A 24,602-nucleotide genomic window follows, 5' to 3' on the forward strand; every position below is an offset into this window, starting at 1 on the left:
TATACCCCTTTCCTACCAAAAGCAATTGCTTATGACCATTATTATAGCATCTCTATGCCATTATGAAGAAGATAAACTAGGTAAGATTCAGTTTAAAATTGATCACAGAATGGATGCATAGACACCTTATCATTGAAGGCTAAGTTAAGAGGAAACATTGTGAAGCAATGTTATGAGTATTTTATCTTCTTTTCCTAGCATACTTTCTTCCTTTAGTAAAGTTTATTATCACTTCACACTCCTCGGTTGTCATAAACCCTTGGCATTGTAAGAACCAACCTGCGATTACATATTTTCAAGTATTATTTTTATTCAACATTTATTTTTCAAAGACTTGATTACAACAAGAAAACTTAGAACTAGAACCCATGTTCTTAATAAAAACTCTAACCAACCAACATACCATAAGTTTTGCAACAATAAATTACACAGGCCAATGATATTATTTATCCAACACAGTCATTGTTCTTAATATAAACTCTAACCAAACATACGAACTAATACAGTAACCATAATTTTTACAACAATATCACAATTTCCTATCACTAATTGTAAGAAAAGGAATATTATTGTTCACCATGCAAGATTATCTATGCCTCTTTCAAAATCCTCCTTTTTTTCAATTACTCAATGACTGAGAGGAAGGACAGCAAATTATGCTATTAAAACATATACCATAAACGTGTATTTATACTGATTTTTTTGGAGCTTCCAATAAAGTAAACCATGGTGTCTTATTATACAATTCAAAACTAGTTCGGATAAATGGAATGCCATTACCATGATTGAAGAGTTACATGGTTGGGCATATGCAAGAGGTCAAATAAGTCCACCACATTAAGTTTTTTAACAACAACTCAGGGATTAAAATATACAGCCAATAGTTTTATTTCATGTTTATTAATGACATTAGTTACCAAATTCCTTCAATACTAAATCTTGTGAATGTCATAATAATCTTGTCAATGACATAAAAGTATTTAATTTTGTTAACAACTTGCATTTGGCTAGTGCTTTTATTGTTTGCTAATAGAAAAATGCTGATTAATGAAAATTAAAATTTAATCCACCTTTGGTTCAATTTCAAATGGGCGATTTAATATAATTTTATGAATAATGTAACACCTTCAAAAGGTATATCTTCATCAATTCCTTTGTATACTAAAGTTCTTCACTCTAGAAGCACCAGATCATTTTACATCCAACATTGCAGCAGTAAGTTTTCCTCTAGGTCCCCAGTCACAATGATATCACATTTTTATAGCTCTTTGATTTCAAATGCTGACAAGTGTGTTAAAAAATTAATGCCCAGAGATTTCATTTAAAGCTTATGCTCATTAATCATGGGATTTTGTTTCCTCACTTTAATTCTAGCCCATAAGAACTCTTAGGTTCATTAGCAGCATTCTACTAGATGATTTATAAATTTCTAATACTAAATTTCAACGTTTTGGCATTTATTATATTAGTATTTTAATCTGAAAGTGTTTAATGGTTGCATTATTTTTTTAAAAAACACAAAGAAAGACATTACGATTATGGCCCAAAAAATGTATTGATGCATGATTCCTAGTAATATCACAAAAGCAAATCTGTTTACACAGGATCTATTTAAACAGGATTAGCCAAACCCCCATTTCAGAAAATATTCATGTGGAGTACTTTTCCAGGAGTTTGGTTTCACTCTTCTACTTCACAAAACCGACCCGATATGGCAAGCCAATATATCAATTGCCAATCATGTTACTTTAAGGGCCTATCATAAGAAACTGCAATGGTACAAGGCATCGTATTGTGAAGATGGAGGAAAAGTAAATGAACTAAACATAACGAAGTACATTAATGAAGGTCATTTAAGAACGGCAATAGGAGTGAAATAATAAATCTGAAGTTCAAAAACTCACCCAAAGTGAAAGGCACTTTGAAAGCTGGGTTGTTTAGATCAATTGCCTGACGTTTTCCCTTACTTGAGCTACTAACGTAGGTGTCAGGCTTTCTTGAAGCATGCTGAAAATTACAGGATCCAGGATTGTCACCGTCATCAATAGAGTCATTATTCCTGGGGGTGCTCGAAACATCATCTTCATCCCTTTCTGAGTAAGTATCATACCTTTCTCTTCCATGCAATGATAGATTTGACTGATCACCATCATCACTATTGTAATCACTGTAAGGTGGAGTGACAGAACCACTGCAGGAACTCCATTTATCTATGTCAACCGCTGCCTCAGATTTTGCTTCGTATGGAATAAAAAAAGAAAACCAAAATAAATGCTTACGATCTGCAAAAAGTACACATGACAACAGGTTGACAAAACAAAATGTAAAACATAATTACCAATTAATTTCTGATAAAAAGCTGTCATGGCTGAAGGATCCGGTTTCCCGTCGAACCCCAAAAATCCAGATTCACTATCAAACTTGTATGGGTCGTTCAAAGGGTTTGGCTCCTCATTAGGCCCAGAGAAATCGACACACTTTTCACTATCAGGCACACTTGGAGAGTTCTTCTGTTCATCTGCTTCACTATCTTCATTGCCAGAAGAACTTGTAGAGCTATATATATCAAGTTTGAGTTTCCACTTATCACCTTTATCTTCGATGGTTACATCTTCGGATATACTTTCTTCTTTAACAACTTGACCGTTCTCTTCAGTAGAACTTACACATTTGTCTTCCTGACTATTTCCATCCGTTACTTCTTCAGCAAGTGTCTCATTTAATATTTCTCCATTATCATTAACCAAATCATCTGGTGACTTGGTGGAAATTGATGTATCACTTTCAACGTCTGCTTTGGTAAGAGGAGATAATACCACTGCATCTGTTTTGATTTCATTATTTGAACCATCTTCCGTGTCGTACGCTTGATCCATGGTCAGCATGAGTTATTAAAATAATTTTTTTATCGTGAAATCACCATTTAAGGTGTTAAATAATATGTGAAAGAATAATATTCCCAAGTTTAACCTGAGCCATTTAGGGAGTCATCCATGACTACCATTTCAAACCTAAAAATGTATAAGTCAAGGATATTCATGAACATAAACCAAGAGCTATGCAATGTTTCATTAAACAAAACGGGATTACCACCACAAACCTCCCTCCCGTTAACAACGAAACTCATTAATAATTGAACGTAAAAACCATATAGCCGATTTCTTCCTCAATTGGGCTATTCAAAAGCATAGATGGCTCTGATGGCTGTTCTATATTGACGTAAACAACACAAATGAAATTGGTATTCACGGTAAACTTTTAGCTCTATTTTGCAGCATTAAGTTAATTCAACAATTGCACGAAATTAGAATAACACAACACTAGTTGATTGATCCAATACCAATCGCCACCAAAACGGCATCACCCGTTCCCATACGCAACCAACAAGTTGTATCTTTCAACTCTGTCCGTAGTTCGGTTGGCTTTTTTTGTAATTTCCCAAAACTTAATTTTGATGGGAAAATTTTATTATTAAGAATTTTTATTATCATTTAAAACTCTTAAGTTAAATAATTACTATATGAAAAATTAACTCCATTCATTTCACCAATGCTATAGTACGTCTGTCTTTCAATAGGTGGCTTTCATATGTGTTACCCTCCGGAAGTTTTCTAAGAAAAAGTTTAGCTATGGCCGAAGTTGAGAGTTCGTAGTGTAGGACTGTTGGGTCAGTTCTTTTTCAACTGGACATTTCGGGTTTGAACCCGCTTTCTTAGGTTGTGGATCTTCAGTGTATTATGAGGTATTGCTAAGAATGAGAACAAGGTGATGGTGTTTATCGAGCATTCTTGTCACGTTAAAAGTATGCCTTTTCCGTTCCACAGGCTATCCTTATAGTGGAAGATAAATTCAGTGTTTCACCATGAAAAACTATTATTCACATGGCTTACCCCACATGTAGGCACAGATTTTTCCATGCGCTTGCGATGAAGCTATCAAGAAATGTCAGTGCTATGTAATATGTTTGCAACAAGTTATTGTTTTGCCGCCTAAGACGAGAGAATATGGACTTCCCATCAGTACCGAAAGTGGTAGAAGCGGAAGATTGGACGTACACCATGAGGAGGAGTATGCAGGAAATAATACCGGGTTTATTTTTGGGACCATATTCAGCAGCTTTGAAGTCTAAAGTAGGAAGCGCTGTTGTTGCCGCTTTTTGCATGCTCCCAATAATACTTATAACCAATTGTTGCTCTTATTCTTTTTAGCTCGATGTCCTCCTGCAGTACGGGATCACTCATATTGTCTGTGTACGCCAAGAATTGGAGGCCAATTTTATTCGTCCTAATTTGCCCAACCACTTTAAGTAAGAATATAATTCAGTAGGTTTAAAAGCATTTTGTTTTAATTAACAACCTAATCGAGCTTTCCTACAGGTATTTAATTTTGGATGTGGCAGACTGTGTCACCGAAAATATCATTCCACATTTCCCCAAAGTTCGGGACTTCATTGATGGGTGTTTATCAAGTGGAGGCAAAGCTTTGGTGCATGGAAATGCCGGCATATCGAGGAGCGCCGCACTGGTTTTAGGCTATATTATGGAAAAATATGGCCTATCTTATGAGTAAGTTAACGTTATTTTAAAGATTAACTCGACCTGGGTAACCACCGGTCGCGGATTCTGGAAAAAAATACACTGCCGTATAAAGGAGATAACATAGATTTCTCAAGTTTTGGAGCGTTGCGACCTCAGCTGAAGGTTTATCAATCAACTATTAAAGTTTCGGTCGATTGATGGCTTTTACTGTTTCTTTTCAGAAATGCGTTTTCCTACGTCCAGCAGAGAAGGTTCTGCATCAGCCCAAATGAAGGATTTATGCGGCAGTTGAAGGAATACGAGCCAATTTACAGAGCTCAAAAAACTCTACAAAATGGACAGAGTTCCAAGGAAAAGGGCAGACATAAAAGGAGAATAGATGAGGTTGACGAATATGCCGATATCCCCGAGGCAATGGATCAGTGCAGCTGATTTCGTACTTGTGTTTTTCAGTCTGTTGCTATCCAAGATGTGCATCGTGTGCCTTGCAGTGTGTGAAATCCCCCTTGACAAAGTTTTGACAATATTATTTTTATAAGAAAAGTGGACGCTGTGTGACACTAATTGCATTTTATTTAAGTGGCATGCAAGTATTGCGACACATTTGTACAGCTATCGAAGAAGGAAACTTGCTATCAGTTTTAACTAGTGTTTATTTCAAGGAATACAAACTATGCTATATTCATTATTAAATTACATGTCATTTCATGTTGCAAATAAAGTCCAATGTATAACCATGGATTAAATTAATTCTCAATATTGCCGATTTCTTCAACTGGAGACATGTGGCCTCAACATTTTCATTTGATCTTCGCTGGTATCAATATACAGACGATATCCCTTTGTTCATCATTTTTCAACTCCCATTTTACATCCAGGCGTAACTGAAATATTAGGTTTTGAAAATGAATGAAAAAAATAGTTAAGTAACTAGAATAAATTTGGGCAATTCATGTGATACATACCGTAGGATATTTTTTCTTTATAGGAAAAGTTGCTTCATAAGTGTAGGTTTTCCCCTTGAAGAGGGGGCATTTCAGCGTTTGACGGCATGCTTCTTCATCGGGGAAATGAAAGGGTACTGGTATCCCCATTTTGATGCCATGTACCACCGCAGTGACCTTATTTGTTCCATAATCTGAAAAATTTAAGAACTACTTAGCACTTGCCAGGGTTGCCAATCAAAACTGTTTAATCTGTAGATGTAACTTACATGGTGTGAAGTCAAACTGGATGGTCACATTACTATTTCTTCTCAGAATACACACGGGGTCAGTAGCACAATTCGTAATAGTCACGCCGGTGAAGTTCCCTGCCTTAGAGCCTGTAATCACGTGGAAATGAATAAGGCTAGTACTGTTAACCACTTTCATTTTTACCAATGTACATTGAAAAGACGAGTTTGTTTACGTACCACAATCATGAACTACCGTTCCGGCGCTCAGTATTATTGCAAAAGAAAGAATGTACCACAGCTTCAGCCAGATTTGTACTTCCATGTTTACCTAATTTGATTTACAATTTGACAAGTGAACGGCGAATCACAAAAGCAACTGCGCGGCCAAGTTGAAAATGGCGGTGGGTACAGCGCACGGTTTTTTCCTTTCACTCCATATTATTAAAAACCGCTTTGAAGTGAGGCCGAAAGATTTCATTCGTAATATTGAAGTAGGGATGCAATCGTTTTGATACAGAAAGTGTAAAATAGGTACGACCCTGGTTGGCATAATTTTACCTCTCTATAAATGTAGCTTTTCCTGTCGTCATGATTTATTTATTTCGATCTGTATTTAACCTATGGTCTACTTCGCCTAGTATTAAAAATTAATACCAATTCCGAGAAAATAATCTTGTCTCCAGATGGTAGCGTCAACCCCCTCGATGGGCTTTAAGCCCTGCCATCTTTGAAAGGGTTTCCCAACTAGGAAAAACCAACACACCTCCCGCGCCTCTTTAAAAGGCGGTTAGACTAGCGTCTTCAAACGTTAGGAGCTCATCGGGTTTACTGTACTCAGTGGTGGCAATCGGCCATGCGTAACTAATTGTATATAATTGTTTTTAATAGATATAGTCAGTCATAGAATCACAGGAAATGGAAACTACTCGTCAAGGTATATTGTGTTGACTTTATATCGGACGAATACTTTTTAGCATGGTAATGTTGGACGGGGTGGCGGAAAGATAGTTCTTGACTGAAGGTATAACGAATATGATGTTCAATTTTCACAGCACTGCAATTACTGTACCGTTCTCACTAGCGGGAGCGCTAATTATTCTGATATTCTCGCATTTGTGTTACATTTCTTCTATTTTTGCGCAATGGGAATTGTATTCCGTAGTAATTTGTTATGTTTTCTGGAGATTACTGATTACCTCGCGTTTCTTGTGTAGATGTGAGCCGAATGATTCAGTTTACTGACCTAAGCCAATTGGATCGCATCTCCTCAATTACTCGTTCAGATGGGTACTGCGTGTTGCATGCCAAACCAAAAGTATGGATTAATACTTAATAAGCCACACAGTGAATAGATTAAGTAGGAATGACCGAGACCGATCGACCCCTAATCGTACCTTTGAATTATCTCTCTTCCGGCGACAGAAAATTATGGCAATTCCATTATCCACTCTTATTTGTGGCATACATCTAATGATTCCTCAGAAAGATTAATTTTACGTAAACCATTCTGTACGTAAAGCTGAAGGAGAGTAATATAGAAACACTACTAATTACATTTTGGGAAGTTTCTGCTTGTTTTTTTGCAGTGAAGGAGTGGAAATTTTGAAAAAAGTTTATATGTTATACACTCATTTAACATATCATTATTTTTATATTTTCCAACACTTTTATATAAAATTATTTTTCACTTATTCCTATTCCATTAATGATAAGTTTGAGAATCTAAAAATTCTTGTATAAAAATAAACTTGTATGTATGTGTAATGTATACGTATGCATAGATATCTATTCAGGTAAGTGCTATTTAGTCTCTAACATGATGCACTGGTGCTTAATTATCAACCATATCAAAGCAATAAAAACTGATATTTGTGGGGTTTAAATAATAGGCATTATTTATTAACATATTTCTTTGACGTGATAAAATTGTTGTTAGAGGGTAAAGTAAGTACGGAAACAACTATCCAAGTTCTCAATTCAGTAAACTTGAAAAAAGAATTTTATTTTATGAATGATACCATTGATTTTTTAAAGAGGTGTTTTATCTGAGCAACTCTATTAATTGTTGAAGCTATAAGTTATGTTTTTCATTTATGAAACATAACTGATTCTGTCGTGGGAATGTTGACAAAGTATGATTGTCTAAGTATGCATGCACATAAATAGTTACTTCTTGTCACAATGCAATATAATTTTGTGGACAGATGATGAAGCTATGTGGTAGCCATTTCCACCACACTACCACATTGGTATTCAATCATTCTGTTGCCCTATGCCCAAAGGAAATAGAGAACATAATTTTTTTCTTACCATACTTTGCTTCAGAAACAAGCTCTTTCTGACTTGCATCAATGACCCAAGGCTACTCAACCAATGGCTAAATTAACGCCTACCTATTTGCCCATAATAGGATGCAAAATCGAGAAAAGTATGCTAACAAATAGCAAGTCTCAAGAGTACAAGTGAAAACAACTAAAATGCTTAGATAAGTTTTAAATGTTTATATTCTGTTGAATTATCTAATACACGTACTGTGAAAATAATACTTTAGGAGGTAAATGCTTTATGTAGCCCACCATACCTAAACAAATATTACAATAATTTAAGTTTAGGGCAACGCAAGTGGGGTAATTAGATCTTTTGAACTTAAACTAGGTGAAATGGAGTCAAAGGCTTACTTGATGTCTTTATTAAACCTTAAATAAACTATTTAATTAATCTTTTAATAATTAATTTTTTACAATACTATTTTAAAACAGCCATGGTTTCAATGGATGTCTGTCATTACTATATTTCACCTTGAAAATGGCAGTCATAACCATGTTGATCAACTTGTGTTGGCGAGAATGACCAAGTACTATCTGATTTTGATATTGAATGTTTCTATAAATTGGGTATTGTCAAATAAGTTTTTTTATACTTTCTGCTGGAAGGAGTTGGATGAAATGTGCCTAGTCACTGTAGCAGCGCTACCCCTAAAAGTTGCTGCAAGTGCATCCAATTCATTTGGGGCAGTTATATTAAATGGCAGTGCTACAAAATATTTTGGTGGTGGCCACAGATGACCTCCTTAATTATTTTCCCTAAGAAATGGTGGATGGAAACAAATGGATGATGAATCCTGGTGAAACTGGGACTCAGGCCGCTTGGGTAAGTGTGTCTGGCAGCAGAAGAGGCAAATATCATGCCATGCTTTCATGATATCCTTGCACAGCTGAGTTTACAACAATGGAAAAGTATCATTAAGGAGTTCCACAACAGTTAGAATCTCTATTCTGCTAATTGTTGAGTTTTTATATTCCATGCTTGACATGATAAGGCATTAATTTGAGTGCCAACATAACTGTGTGTGACGTCGACAAATTTTCCCAAAAGTGCCACTATTGGTGCAACCAACTTATTTTTCAATGTCTATAAATGTAAATAACAATTGATTAATTCATATTTTTGAATGTTTTTTCTCTGTATTGAGATTCGCTATATATTATGATTTAAATTTAAATATTTTCTGGAAATTATTATGAATATTTATATTTTTACAAGTGATTTCATAAATTCTGCATTTCTCAGTAAAATAGCCTGGCAACTTTTGCACCAAATTTATCAATTACAAATGGCACCCAAGGGCTAAGAAAATATCTTAAAATTTTAACTGAGATGATGGAATCAGGTTAAGTACCTCCTTGAGATGAATATTATATGACCAAAGGTCGTAACATTGAGCCAGTGAAAGACAAGATCATTAATTCAGTCACCAATGATGAGAGTGGGTGAAACAGGACAATGGCCAGCAGAGAGGGAAGGATAGAGCTGTTTACATAAATAGGTGGCAGGCATATTCATTGTTTCCTATGATATGGCCAATAAAAAGGGTGAAAGCTTGAATCAAAATGTCTCTAATGACTACAACATGTCTGGGAATCCTAGTCTTCAACACCAAAACATTTTATTCAAAACCTTGTCTTGCCCTCTTTGGAAAATCTGTCAGGGTCAAAATTAATGACATTATGGGTATAAAATTGAAATTGGCTTTCTTTCGTATCCATTACTTAATATGCTGTTTTTCACATCCCTGTTTTGGTGCCATATAAAGCTAAGAATGAATATTTTGCCCTGAAATTTATCACCAATGTGCTAAAAATCATAATTTATGCCAGTTTAGGATATTTAGTCTTGGCACAGGATTTGAAAGGTTCAAAAAAAGGCTGAAAGTTTTACAGATATTTTTCTGTAGCTTCTATGTGTTTTCAATTACCTCTTACTTTCAAATCTTTTATTCCATGTTAGTATTACCCCCTCAACCTTGTTTTTCATATTTGTGTTTGACAGAATTCAAGGGTATAAAACTTTTGGGAAGCAGAAAGGCTAATTTGAAAGTTTTCAAATCATCAGGTGAAAACTGTCTTTTATGCCATCAAATACTGTTCATAAAAGAGGAAGGGAGGATGTATAGACTTAAGGAGGAGAGAATATGTGTCAAAACTGTGTAGTAATCTTCAAAATTGACTGCCATATAATTTTCCCATTTTACTTATCACCCCTACATTAACTTCTCCCAGTTGTTTTTATTACAGTATCCAACTTATCAATCATCATCTTTGTGTTCATTAATGCATTGAAATACCCATTTATTTATTGTCATTAGCTCTCCAGAACTGTAGTGAAATCATATCCACCTCTGATGCTTTTTCAGGTCAAGGGTTTCTTTTTGAAAGATTTCACTGAGCAGGTGTGTGAGTAATTAGTTGTTGCTTAGGTTAAACATGAATTGTTGAATACATGGCTATGTAAAACAACAAGTACAAGCAATCCAATCCTGGCCATTTGTTTCTTCTTCCATTGGCTTGTTTTCAAAACCTCAAAAATCTGTGGTGGATTTGAAGTGAATTGCTGAGCAGTATCGTCATTGTATTCATCTTGTCTCACAAAGCTTTTTTCACTTTTTCCAAATAAATTAGCTAAAGAGGTGTTACTTTCTACAACAAAACTTTGAAACATTTTGTCTTTTCTCATTATTCTTGTAGATTTATCAGTTCAAGCTACCTTTAAAGATTTTGATGTACTTTTTTTCAGTTTGCGAAATAAGTGAGGCACCATGGCAGCATTATTGGCTATTGTTTGCATTTCTTTAACTACATGCTTTCTAAAATAAGAGTACAACCATCAATACCAATGGCTACACAATTTTTGGACCATGAATTCATTTCCTTTAAAACAATTTGTTCCAATGAAGCTCCTGTTTGTGAAAGTTCTTCACTCTCATTTTTAGTTCTATGAACCCAAGATGACGGATATAACACTGTTATAACCTTCAAGTTCTTATTCCACACTTTCCTCAGGCTCACTATTCTCAATGTTACACACTTTCTTTTGATTCTGTCTTTTCCTTGCTGTTTCCTTTAAAATTTTCTCTTACTTTTTGTTCTCAATCAGGCAACTGTCATTTTAATAATTTCACATGATAAGGGAAAATTTAAGGGTTTAATGGGAGAACTCTCCTGGGGCAGATTGAGTTATCTTCCATTCCGAGAATTAATATTGGGAGAAGTTTACATGAAATTCATTACAGTGATTGGGAAATGCCAACTTTTATATGGGGAAAAAGCAAAAGACAAGCATACAGGTATGGATTCAATTTGAGCAGAATATTTACAGATTGCACAGAGTATATACAATTTATCTCTCATAACTCATTATTGAAAAAACAATGTTTTGACATACATAGGTACATAATACATTTATTATGAATCAAACCACTTTGAGTCTGTTAAGGACATTGGCAACCATACTTTCAGATTCTCAGTAATCGGTATCTGCCTTTTATATTTACCCTGATAATGCTATTTCATGTGAAACTTTGTAAGTTGATCTAGTTTTATAAAATAACTAGACTTTGATATGCTGAATCTGAGTATGTGGAACATTTATAGATGCAAAGTTTTAAGCAGGGGGTCATACTGCTACTTACTTTTATCCTTAAAACATTTTATCTATTTTCTAATGGTTTTTATTTTGTATCTTGAGTTCAAAATGTAAACTTAGTTAAAATCTGTTTATTACTGTTGACATAATAATCCATTTTTGTTTCAGTTACCGGTAAAAGCCTTTTTACTTTTACTCACTTTTGTTATAAAAACCCTCCTATCAAAGTTGTCTAAACAAGCAGTGCTCCACAAACCAAAAAAGTAAACAAAATTAGGGTTCTATGTGACCTAAACCCAATTATTTATATTATTTATGCATATTTTTTTTAACTTAAATGAAAGGTTGTTTCAAATAAAAGCTATCAAAATTCTACAAGTAATTTAAATAAACCAAAAACTGACATGTTGAAAACATCTGCCATAGGTGTTAATGGCCTATAGCCCTACTATTTCCTGCTCTCTCTCTCAATCACTGCAAGATTTCTCTAGGACAGTTATGTTGCTAATATGGTTGATTTGCTGGTATAGATTCAAGAGTGATGGTCGCAGTTTTGGTGCTGTCTGTCATCTTGTAACATCCTCTTTAGGTTTGGGTCCATAGCTCAATCAAATCCACCTTGGAGTTACAGATTAGCATCATTAAATGCTCAATTCCCTCTATTTCATGGACGTGATGAGGACTACTAATCATTTTTGGAAAGTAGGCATCAAGGATATCCATAGCAGAAAGCTTCCATCTGTAGGATGATCAGAGCTGTCACAGAGCTTGGGATGGCAAATATTCCCATCCATTGCATAAACATCTTGGTTTCTGGTGTCAAAGAAATGTTTTTCCCTGAAATGATTGCAGGTGTGTCCCATTTGATCAAGAGTGCCTACTTCCCATGGTTGTTGACCTTGTTTGTTGCTGCTGGACTTCCAGTTATTCAGTTTTGTACAGGTGCTGTCAGGGAATGTCAGGATTTAGTTTGTACTGTATGTCTCACTGTGTAGAGATCCAAAAGAATCACCTCTGTATTGACTGTATGCCTGCTGACCCTAGATCTCTAGCCTCTGCATTTTTGTGAATCCTCTCTAGGCTCTAGCCTCATGATGAATAGCAAGAACTGGGTGTGAGTTGAAAGGTTTGAGAGGAGGATATGAACATGTCCTTCTTTATCTGAAAATTCATCATAGCACATCTTAACTCCTCGTGATTCTTCTTGTTAGTTCACTTCATTAGCTATTATTTCATTTTCTAAGAGGCAGTCTTCATTTAGCCTCTTCTTGACAGTTTCTTTGTCCCAATTATTATTTCCCATCGGCATTAGGAAATTTTCTTGTCGCACATTTGAAACCCCTATGGTAACTTCTCTTTCCAGGGTCTGTGCTTTCCCTGTTGCCAAAAAACCAGCCTGATGTATCAATAAACTATCAGCTACCTCATTGTTTTCCCCAGAGACTTGGAGTGTATCAAAATTGAATTCTGACAGCTACAGGGCTCAAAAGTCGATTTAAACTTTGTAATAGATACACTATGTAACCACTGAAGAGAAGAGATTTCAGTGTACAACTGAAATTTTCATCCCTCCAAATATCTTAGGAGTTTTTACGTTGACCAAATCACTGACAAAGCTTCTTTCTCTGCTGTACTGTATCCTTTTCCTATAGGAAGAGTTTTCTTCTAGCATATTCCATTATATTCTTTCTGCCATCACCCTGAAACAATAAATTCTAATCCCATGTCACTATCATCTGTTGGTCATCATATTGAATTATATAGATCCAGAAAGCCTTATCTGGGGATAATGCAGAGTATAGACTAGATTTACCTGAAAGCTTCTTCATCCAATCAGTATATTTAAGCAGGCAAGTTTCCTCAAATAAATCATTTAATGGTGTTTCCTTGGTCTCAAAAGATGGTACAAAAATGTAGTCCTAAAAAAGTTTTAAGCTATTATGTGAGGCTTCATCTTTTTTATAGCCTTGTTCTCTTCCTGCTGCCAAATGTGTTCCAAATATTTTACCCTAAGTGAATGACATTTTTTTAGCTGACTAGTTAAACTAAACATTTATTTTGTCTCTCTGAAGTTTAGTCTAGCTTAGTAAATTTTCTAAAATCTGTAAATAACCTATTGTCCATATTTTTTCTTTGACTACACTACTAATGATGCCCATTCTGAGGTCAAAAGGAGAATAAATGATTCTATCAATCCTTGATTCTCCTTTGGTTTAATGTCATAAACCTCATAAGTTCCTTTGATGAGGTTGATACCATATGGCCTTTGCTTAACTGTCCGGTCCATAACCAGGTATCTATTTCAAATTTGCAGATATAATTAACTGACTTTCCTTTGAAAAGAATATATGACAGCCTGGATCTCCAAAATTGAAGTAGTTTCACACCAATGTTTCATAAAAATTTTTTTACAATCAAATAACCCCCCTTAATACCCCCCCCCCCCCCCCCCCCGCCATGACTAGGTACCCACTAAGGTCTTTGTGTATGAAAGCCGGTTTATACACACTAAAGACACCCGTTTATCAAAATGTTTATGTAACTTGACTATCGAATGAATAATCAAAAGTATTGTTTGTTATTTCCTTCATTTAAACAATTTTTATAAATAATAGTAGAGATAGTAGTTAAAAAAACATAATTCCGTTTTTTTACTTGAGTTATTTTTTCTATTATTTATAATAACACAGTTCCATTCAAAAAACTAGCATTTAATTATTATATATAACAAACATTTAATTATTTTGCACACTCCTCACATGTCGTGGTTGTATTACAATGTTCATCATAAACAGGGAACTCACATACCAAACATGACTTTCGAATTCTGTGAGGATTTTTCTCTGCACCGGTCTTCGATGATCGGTTTTTGCGATTTTTTCTCGCAAATTATTCGCACTCCAACATACATTGGTTGCTTGCATCATGTATGTAAAATTCGGCAAATAGATGCCAGAACTAGCGGACTCAAGGGCTCCTTCTTCCCATTGGCAATACGGGATAGCAACTGCAGCGTTAATAATAGCAAAAATTTCACTTGCCACCCTCAACATCTAGGGAAAAATTAGTTTCTACTCAATTGCAATCTCTTTCACTAACCTCATGTGTGTTTTGATGTCAAAACCCATTCTTTCGGAATGACCTCATTAGTGTTCTGTTCATCTGTTTTAAAGTCTCCCCTTCAATCCCTCTCCGCGGGGGGGGGGGGGACTGACCCTTTTGTTCGCATTCCCTACCTTTCACAGTCTCCTTGGGGAGGAGAGGGTTTTGTGCTGCATGTTGATGTGCTGGTGGAGTTCCACCTTCTAGCTTGTTTGTGTTCTGGCTTGCGCATTATTGGATGGACTTCACACTGCATCCTGGGGTGCAGTTGTTTGTTGGTTTATGATATATGTGTTTGCATGAGTGTTGTATGAAGGGATTTTTGCATGAGTGTGTGCGCTGCTATGGGTGTAGTTTCTCATGTTGTTTATTTTGCATGTGGTATTGCTCCTATTTACGGGTGGTGACCTACCACCCCCCACCACACGGCCTTGCGGCAGCTTGCAGGGTATCATGTAGATATTTTGATTCCATACTTGGCTGGCTTTGATGGAATATATTGGGTGAATTTAGTTCGACCCCAGTAGGCAAAAAGTTGCTCATCAATTGTCAGGCGCTCTCTGTTGGCTTATAATGTTTTGCCAAATTACTATTGAGCGTTGTCCAAAGTTCTTGCATTGGAGCAGCCATATCACTCTCCATGTGCTGAGCACTGGTATTGGTATCATCAAATTGAATAAAACGCACTATGCTCCAGAAGCGATTAATCCCCATTGCTGCACGGTACAATGGATATGAGTAAGACTTCCACATTTCCCTGGCATTGTCAGTATTTGAGTTATTGGTGCCAGAGTTTATCAGAATAATCAGGAGTGCATAAAATTCCTAACCCTGGAAACCTTTCCATACGAGTGGTTTTCCCTGGATTTTGTCATTATATGCTGCATTTGTTTAGCTTGCTTTTTTATTCGTATGATGCATAATGATATTAGCCATTTCCGGAGTGAAAAATAATGTGATTGTGTCGCGAAATGACAGCATGTTGGTGTTCCCATTAGGTCCATATCTCTGTCGCACAACATTATGCCTTGCAACTTGATGTTCCCTTGTTGCTGCCTCAGCCCACTCAATGCCATCTTTTGCTGTCATTCCTGAGATCAGTAGGTGGGTACCTGGTTATAGAACGAATGGTGAAAGATAGGTTACGGACCGGACAATTAATTGGCGTGTCATATCATGCTAGTTTATATTTTATAGCAGTGGTATGATTGACTTTGTCAGTAATATGTAATGTCAGAAAAACAAGACAAGCTATTTAATTTCCTTTCTTTGTCTTATGATGTCAATCTTATTTGAAGGTCTTTCATAAAATATATTAATAACTCTGTGCTGTCTTCCTCTTTCAACGTGAAAATCATAGTTGACTATCTTTGCCAAGAAATATCTACTGAGCTATGTGATCAACAACTACTCCAGACGTAGATAGGAAATCTTTAATTTTAAAAATTTATTTTGTTTGAGAGTACTTTTCTTTCCTTCTTATTACCTAGGTGTAAATAAATACTTGTTAATTATTTTGAAGATTAGGCAGCAGTTCTGTTCCACATAGCATTCCGTTACTTTTTATTCTTTCTCCTTTGATTTATATTTTCATTTTTTTTCCTCTAATTTATTTTTCTTCCTGTTCCATCCTTCCTTCATTACTAGTTAGCTGGTTGTTAGTTTTAGTGCATTAGTCCCTACAAATAATCCCTAATACTCATTGTGTGTCATAAAACTGCAATGCAAGTATTTATGTTGGGTGGCAATTTTAATACCAGATAAAAAACCAATTTGAAGACAATCTCGAAATTCTTACCGTAATTACTTCCTATATTCTATTACACCTTCATTCAAAGAAGGAAATAATAGTACCATTCTTACACCAAATTAGCCTGAAGACAAAAACTTATTGTCACGATACACTTGCATCACACATGTCATGCATACAATTGTGATCAGTTACAGCAGTAACAGATAAAAATACTAATATTCCGTATTTCCGTTATTAGTTTTTATCTCTTTTGTTTTAAGAGCTATTTTCTGCAAAATTTTTGTATTTTCTGTTGGATCTCTCTCTCTCTATATATATTAATTTTTTCTTGGATGCTCAGGGATTGTATGATAATGGATAATGTTAGATTTTAACAATAGAATAAAGGTAAAATAATTTTGAATATTTATTCAAGTCAAAACTACATTTTTACAAAAATCAGAATGCAGGAGTTTACTTTGTCTACCCACTGCAACTCATGTTTTATGCACCACAGTAACAGCCTCATTACAGCATAGGTGTTGCACTTTTATATGTTTGCAATGTAAAGAAAGCAAAGCAAGAATAAACAAAAATTTCACATATAAAAGTCACCTAGTTGTGACATCACTCACATTTCACAGCACTTCTTGAATTAATGAATTTCATAATCACATACCTACTAAACAATGCAGAAGTTGTGAATTAGTGACTGATGATAGCAAAGCAATTGAGACATGAAAGAGTCATTAACTTTTTTCTGATGGAGTTCATATAAAAGTAATAAACAATTAAGGCACTTTGAAGAATATAATCCCTTATGTATATATACAGCACAATCTAGCACCAACTTTGTTCATTCATATGATCACTTTTTGTGTCACAAACAACTTCTGCATCATTAGATTTTTGACATAAACCAAGATAATTATATTATATTTATAATTTCATTTAATGAAGCAGTTCAAATAAACTGTAGCTACATGCATTTATGTATTATATAACATCATATTAGCCATGAACTGCTCACAGGTACTTAGTAGTTTGTTTTAACAAAATTTGCAACAAATATATGTACATTGTGCAGTATCGTATTAAAGTCTTAAAAAGAAATAACTTATGAGAAACCAAATCAGTTTTGTATAAAATTAAGGTATAATATATTTTTTAAGGAATAAATGGGATATTTAAAACGTTCAAACAGGATTCAGATTTTTGGTTCAAAGCGTCATGCTAGATATTATTTTATCAGAAATATCAATAATATGGGTCATCGGATAATGTTTTCAAATTTAATAAATTTATTCTTTGGAAATTTTTTTCCAACAAAGTAGCGTTTAGCAGTTGTTATTGTGCAAAACTTTGCGATGTACTTGCTATTTACAATGTTGAAAATCCATCTAAACAAGTGCCTAGTGTACAAGTGAATATTTATTTATTACAATGATAAATTGGATAACATTTTTGAATTGTAGATTCTGCAAAAATTCTCTTATCATTTTTGTGGAGTAGTTGTTTCCTTATTGATTACATTCGTATTATGCAATAATTTTCACCTGCTATCATATTATTTGAGGGATACCCTTATTGGCTATCAATGATTAGTTTCCATTAATTCTTGTATTTGTATTTTTTTTCTAAAATCATCATGATATCTCAATCTCCTTGATGTTGGGTTCTAAAGTTTCCTACACAATTTTTTAAATTCAGATGTGTTCTTCATACCCTTGGAAAAAAACTGTTAATGATAACATGAATGAAAAATGACCACAATTTGGCAGTCTGTACTAAGCAAAAGAATACTCTAAAAAAATTGCCAAAAAAGAGATCTTTTCAGTGTTTATATTTAATATGCAAGATTTGTTTCCATTAAGTGTTTTGTCCATTTTTCTTCTACACATGCATTAGATAATTAAAGTGTATTGTCATATTTTATATTTTGAGGTCAACTAAATCATTGAAATTTCACTCCTTAAGAATGTAAAAATGTTTCTCAACATTCATATAAAAACTTGTTATATCACAGTATGTTTTTAAAATGCACTAAACAATTTAATCCATTTGGCTTTATAAAGTCAGCACCTGATTCATTAAAGGCATTTTCTTTGATTTTCATTATATTTCAAAGAGAGAAAAGTTGTCCTTGCCCAATAAAATGCCCTCAAGTTATCATTTCTCACAGTTTTGTCAAGTGTGCTTTCTCTACACAACGAGAGAAAGTAAAGAGAGAATCTTTCTTCCTATATAAATTGATGCCGTTTAAGAACTGCAGGTGTATGTAATTGATTTATTTCATGCTCATTTTGGATTTATAAATCACAAGCAGTGCGCTGACATAATTCATTCATAGAATTGCACTATTCCAAAGATTCATTAAAAAAAGTTCCTACAATGCTTGTGTGATTACTCATTTCTTCACTATTGAAATATATTAAACGAATAATGTCAACTATAAATTCACACCATTACTTAACTTGGGAAAGTGCATGTCTGAGAGCGTTCTGAGAATTTGCACAAACATCAGAGAATTGTGCAGTTTTTTCAAATCGCGTATTTGTCCAAGATAATTGTTTTTTAAATAGGTGAAATCACATTATTTTCTGATGCAGTTGAATGCGATGAAAGATAATATGATTCAAGTCTAAATCAAGTTTCAAGATAATTATTTCTTCTGCATGAGAAGTAAAAAATAGCTAGTTAATAGGAAGGTTGAAAAAATCAGTAATGTATATCACAAATAAAAGCATTTATGTGTATCAAATGAATTTACATCGATTAGGTACATTATGGGTTACATACTGTGAATCATGGAGTAACAGGATATATTTTTGATTTTTTAAAATATTGTTTCTTGGGGCATATTTCCTAAATATCAGTGGGACAGTCCTCACTTCAACATTTGTTCTCAGTAGTTGCGCTATCTTTTAGGAAGCATACAAAGTTTAATAAAGGCATCAAGTAGGCTTTTGTCTCACATTGCCTAGTTTTAGTTCAAAAGATCTAATTACCCCACTTGCGTTGCCCTAAACTTAAATTGCTGTAATATTTGTTTAGGTATGGTGGGCTACATAAAGCATTTACCTCCTAAAGTATTATTTTCACAGTACGTGTACTAGATAATTCAACAGAATATAAACATTTAAAACTTATCTAAGCATTTTAGTTGTTTTCACTTGTACTCTTGAGACTTGCTATTTGTTAGCATACTTTTCTCGATTTTGCATCCTATTATGGGCAAATAGGTAGGCGTTAATTTAGCCATTGGTTGAGTAGCCATGGGTCATTGATGCAAGACAGAAAGAGCTTGTTTCTGAAGCAAAGTATGGTAAGAAAAAAATTATGTTCTCTATTTCCTTTGGGCATAGGGCAACAGAATGATTGAATACCAATGTGGTAGTGTGGTGGAAATGGCTACCACATAGCTTCATCATCTGTCCACAAAATTATATTGCATTGTGACAAGAAGTAACTATTTATGTGCATGCATACTTAGACAATCATACTTTGTCAACATTCCCACGACAGAATCAGTTATGTTTCATAAATGAAAAACATAACTTATAGCTTCAACAATTAATAGAGTTGCTCAGATAAAACACCTCTTTAAAAAATCAATGGTATCATTCATAAAATAAAATTCTTTTTTCAAGTTTACTGAATTGAGAACTTGGATAGATGTTTCCGTACTTACTTTACCCTCTAACAACAATTTTATCACGTCAAAGAAATATGTTAATAAATAATGCCTATTATTTAAACCCCACAAATATCAGTTTTTATTGCTTTGATATGGTTGATAATTAAGCACCAGTGCATCATGTTAGAGACTAAATAGCACTTACCTGAATAGATATCTATGCATATGTATACATTACACATACATACAAGTTTATTTTTATACAAGAATTTTTAGATTCTCAAACTTATCATTAATGGAATAGGAATAAGTGAAAAATAATTTTATATAAAAGTGTTGGAAAATATAAAAATAATGATATGTTAAATGAGTGTATAACATATAAACTTTTTTCAAAATTTCCACTCCTTCACTACAAAAAAAACAAGCAGAAACTTCCCAAAATGTAACTAGTAGTGTTGCTTCTTTATAACTCCCCTTCAGTTTATGTCCTGTCATAATTGTTAATATTTACAAATTTCTTTACACTTATCTTGTATAATAAGAATGAAATCATGTCCTTCTAGTGGAGAAGAAGAGAAAAATGGCGTTGTAAAAAAATCCTATCTCCAATCCATCAAAACTTTCAACAGGCACTCAAAATCACACGGGCATGACATTGGAAGCTCTCTTTACTACCATCCTTCCACAAGGTGCTGCTGATGTTGCAACTGACTCTGGTTGCTCATGTGGTGCCCTGACAGCTGCTGGGAGTGCTGAGTATGAGGAATATGATGAGTGTCATGGTTGATCTGTCGATGGAGGACATGGTACTCTCCACCAGGAATACCCTCATAGTCATAAGGGGCCGGTGTCGCAGAGGCTGCTGGGGGCCCAGGCGGCGTGGGTGGCATTCCTCCATTTGTCGGGTCCACAACAAGGGAGGGTGAGGAGGCTGGAATGGAGGAGGCAGACAATGAGGAGGAGGAGGAGTTGGGGGAGGATGTGGGGATGGATGAGGAAGACACTGATGATATGGAGGAGGATGAAGAGGCTGCAGATGACGATGAGGGATATAATCCTTCATTGATGACTCTGCTTGAATTTCTTCCATCCCCACCGTTTTTGACACAGGTTGGACTGTGAATGGACAGCATGTCAAGAAGCCTTCGCCTCTGGTTCTCCAGCTCTTGGATTTGAGACTTCATCTCATGATTTTGATTTTCCAAGATTTCTGATTCCTGTAACATCAACAGAAAGAGGTCATTTTAGGTATGATAATATTGTTCAAATATTCATAAGTAGAAAGAAGCATATTTGTGAACCCTTGTCTACAGACCTGTAAAATGATTAATGCTCGGCTATTATGCCATTAGGTTAATGTACTTGTATCACTTTATTCACACTCAGTAATTACGAAAGAATGAAATGAGTTCAAAACATTTCCATTATGGTGTACTGTATGGTGCTGAATAGGAGATAACAGAATTTTTGGCCCTCTTAGATTATAAATATTACTAAGAGTTAAATCTGGATCCAAAATTCAACTTTAAACTTGTGGTGAAATTAACCTCTAAGAAAATTGGAACAATTAATTCATTAAAAACTGTTCACCACTTAGCCACATTTAAATAAAAACTAACATTAAGTCATCAGGGGAATGGTTCAATGTCACAAATTCCGGGTAATATGAAAGTACATAGTGATTTACTTAACAGTTAAAACATGTTCAAAATTTCTTTCAGATGGACATTTTTTTCTCTGCCTTATGGTAGTAGTAGTAGTATTTAGGGGAGGCGACCGACAACTGAGGTCATTTGCGCCATAAGGGATGGACAGGAAAGGATGAAGAGTGGAGAGAAACCCGGCGTCGGCATTAGCCTACTCTTTACGAAAGGTGCCAAGGGGTCCGCAGTTTAACGTCCCATCTGACGGACGTCGTACTCACTCAAAGTGCCCTCCACGAATAACCTCAAGTAAGGATCGAGATACCTCTGAAAAATATTCAACACCACCAGGATATGGTAGGCACATGGTGCTACATAATAATTCTACTATCTTTATAATACTATAGATAACAGTATTTGTGAGTTTTAATGACAGTAAATTTTCAAAATAATCAGATTGAAGTTAATTCGAAAGGGAACTGGTTTCAGTCATTGTGGTTATGCAAAACATAATTTGATTTAGGTGTTATTGTTTGGAAGCACGATGAAAAACAGATGTGTCACTGGGATATGCTTGGCTGGATGCATTTGCACCAATTACCTTTTAATTTTCTAGTAAATAATTACCTGGACCAGATTAACTGTCCTCTCTCTCTTCTTGAGTCTACACTTTGTTGCTGCAATTTTATTCCTTTCCCGTCTCCTTCTTCGGCGTTCTTCATCTTCAGCGGTCAACTGTGGAGTAATTGTAATATGTTTAAGCCGTTCAAGGAAGTCTATTAAACTAATTTTGGTGTCCTATGTTGTGATCACTTAGAATTCATCAGTATGATGATGAGACATATAGAAGTGATTTGCATTGAATATTTAATTTGTTTCAGGATTAGAACTTCAAAAATGTCAGTTAACTTTAATGAGACTTTTCCTCTGAGAAATATTGTAAGTTTCTCCCAGTGGAGTGGATGGATATTTAATTTTATACCCTTCTTAATATAATGCAGACTATTCACCTTAATGGTCAGAGATTTGAAAAATCACTCATAAAAATAATACAGATTGAGGATAAAGTTCAAAATTACAATTTTTCTTAGTTAAAGTTATGTAACATTCGTAGATTTTGAAATTGCCAGCAACATGGTTTAAAATAAGCCTGGAAATGATCAAATTGAAATGGTGATGCTATGTAGTTGGAAAAAGTTAGTCATCTTTCTAACCTTTTTCGCTTTTAAGTAATGAAATAACAAAAAATTGCCTAGTAAAGCTTAGGATTTTCAAGACTAGGTAAAAAATATTTTACAATAGAGTGGAGATGGCGCATCCAGACATCTGTGGGTAATGAAGAAATGTGCACTTTATGTGTTATTTTGTCCGTTGGTAATTTAAAATTCTTCTGATGGAATGAGAGGCACTTTATTCTTACCAAACTCCACGGTTCATGCTTATTTGACCCGTGGGAGTGAAAACATACATATTTTACAACAATTATGTGCCAGAAGAGGTCCCCATCACTCAGCTTCGCTTATTTTTAACAAACTGCCTTTGAATATAAAACTTATTTCAAATATTAACGTTTTTAAGACAGAATTAAGGAAACTTCTACAGCCAAAGGGTTATTACAATGTAAATGAATTTTTATATGATAAGTTATGACAACATGTACGCTTTGATGTCCTTTGAGGTGAAGTCTGTGATACACTGAAAATTGGTTTTAATTGTAGGTATATAACTATATTGCAAGTGAAGTATTAAAAATTCTTTCGAAAGTTATATATTTCACTGTCTTAGGAATATATGGAAAGTTGTGCTTGAATGCTACATAAAAGCATTGAGAGATTATTTAGTATCAGTAGCAAAAATGATTTAATAGTTATATGTGAAAATGATCTTATTTTTCCCACATGGGAACTAGTGTATGATCATCCCCACTGACTTTACTTGCAATTGTACCATTCCATTCCCTTGAAAAACTTACTCATATGAAAAGGTTTGGTATCAACTTGATCATGGTGTGAAATCACAAATATATTTTTTAGGTTTAAATGGATGTGTCAGGAATTCTTAAAATATCCATAAAAATGCACCACCAACTATCTGTTAAATCTCACTCGATTACGCCTGGACGCCGGCAGATCGGCACCCACCTCTTCCCTTCTTGGTGCCTTTGAGTCCACCGAAGATGGAGAGGAATCACCATAGATGTCATCACCATCTGTGTCAATGGATGCTGTTGAGGGTAAGTTCACAGGCTCTGTCTTACTCTGCCGTCGCTTTGTTTGGATTGTGAGTTTGAGGCCCTCTTTGATCAACTGGGAACATGTGTGCTGCACACTGGGGGGTGAGTGCATAACCATGGAGCTTCTTGGTGAGGAGCATGGTTTGCCTGGCGATGGTGCAGTTGAGTAGCTAGGGCTTCCGACCATGCCCCCTGATGAATGCTCCGGGGGTGATGAAGCCACCCTTGGCGTGTGACCCCCAGTGGTGATATGGTGGGTCACATTCCCCCCCACAATTGAGTTAGGATAACAGTTGTCAAAGGGGTTTGTCATAGCAATGAGGGAATTGAGGATCTCTGGTGTCTTGGGCGTTGTGCAGGCGCTTTCCACAGCTAGTGTGGTGGCTGATGTAGCCAAGTTGACGTTTAAGTTGTACATGGTGGCTGGTTTAATTTCTCTTATTTCTAGCAGGTTCTTCTGTGAGGAAGAAGAATGCTTTTTCGGCCTTAGCTCTGTGCTGTTGTGTTATATGCCTCCTCTCTCTGTAAATAAAAAGGATTCTTATTAGCTCCAGCATTATTCCTTTATGTTATGAGGGACTGCTAGATGAAGTGCCAACATAAATGACAATAGTA

The 24,602-nt window shown here is 35.0% G+C and overlaps 4 protein-coding genes across 6 annotated transcripts in view; 1 reads left to right on the forward strand and 3 right to left on the reverse strand.

The window, feature by feature from the left end:
- The window catches only part of LOC139687878 (uncharacterized), a 50,313-nt gene extending 46,984 nt beyond the window's left edge, over positions 1-3,329 (reverse strand). The window contains exons 1-2 of the mRNA XM_071585214.1: positions 2,339-3,329; positions 1,905-2,237 (exon numbers count right to left, since the gene is read on the reverse strand). Of these exons, the coding sequence (XP_071441315.1) occupies positions 1,905-2,237; positions 2,339-2,885 (880 nt within the window). The 5' untranslated portion in view covers positions 2,886-3,329. The remainder of the gene's footprint in view (positions 1-1,904; positions 2,238-2,338) is intronic.
- Positions 3,330-3,611: 282 nt separating this feature from the next.
- LOC139687914 (serine/threonine/tyrosine-interacting protein B-like) lies at positions 3,612-5,114 on the forward strand. The gene is made up of 5 exons (XM_071585258.1): positions 3,612-3,742; positions 3,825-4,130; positions 4,209-4,306; positions 4,377-4,565; positions 4,760-5,114. The coding sequence occupies exons 2-5, from the start codon at positions 4,005-4,007 to the stop codon at positions 4,968-4,970; spliced, it is 624 nt and encodes a 207-aa protein (XP_071441359.1). The 5' UTR covers positions 3,612-3,742; positions 3,825-4,004; the 3' UTR covers positions 4,971-5,114.
- Positions 5,115-5,173: 59 nt separating this feature from the next.
- LOC139687915 (ecdysteroid-regulated 16 kDa protein-like) lies at positions 5,174-6,084 on the reverse strand. Its single transcript, XM_071585259.1, has 4 exons — positions 5,953-6,084; positions 5,752-5,862; positions 5,504-5,676; positions 5,174-5,422 (listed from the first exon to the last, which is right to left on the reverse strand). The coding sequence occupies exons 1-4, from the start codon at positions 6,035-6,037 to the stop codon at positions 5,339-5,341; spliced, it is 453 nt and encodes a 150-aa protein (XP_071441360.1). The 5' UTR covers positions 6,038-6,084; the 3' UTR covers positions 5,174-5,338.
- A 14,368-nt stretch (positions 6,085-20,452) lies between these two features.
- The window catches only part of Atf3 (Activating transcription factor 3), a 197,504-nt gene continuing 193,354 nt past the window's right edge, over positions 20,453-24,602 (reverse strand). For 2 of the 3 annotated variants that reach the window (XM_071584992.1, XM_071584991.1), the window contains exons 3-5: positions 23,860-24,509; positions 22,382-22,489; positions 20,453-21,328 (exon numbers count right to left, since the gene is read on the reverse strand). In XM_071584992.1, coding sequence (XP_071441093.1) covers positions 20,783-21,328; positions 22,382-22,489; positions 23,860-24,405 — 1,200 coding nt within the window. In that variant the 5' untranslated portion in view covers positions 24,406-24,509 and the 3' untranslated portion in view covers positions 20,453-20,782. The remainder of the gene's footprint in view (positions 21,329-22,381; positions 22,490-23,859; positions 24,510-24,602) is intronic. The other variant, XM_071584993.1, reaches the window with a different exon arrangement.

This window comes from Hetaerina americana, unplaced genomic scaffold (assembly GCF_022747635.1).
Source record: "Hetaerina americana unplaced genomic scaffold, ioHetAmer1.1.p SCAF_2, whole genome shotgun sequence".
Taxonomy (NCBI): Eukaryota; Metazoa; Arthropoda; class Insecta; order Odonata; family Calopterygidae; genus Hetaerina; species Hetaerina americana.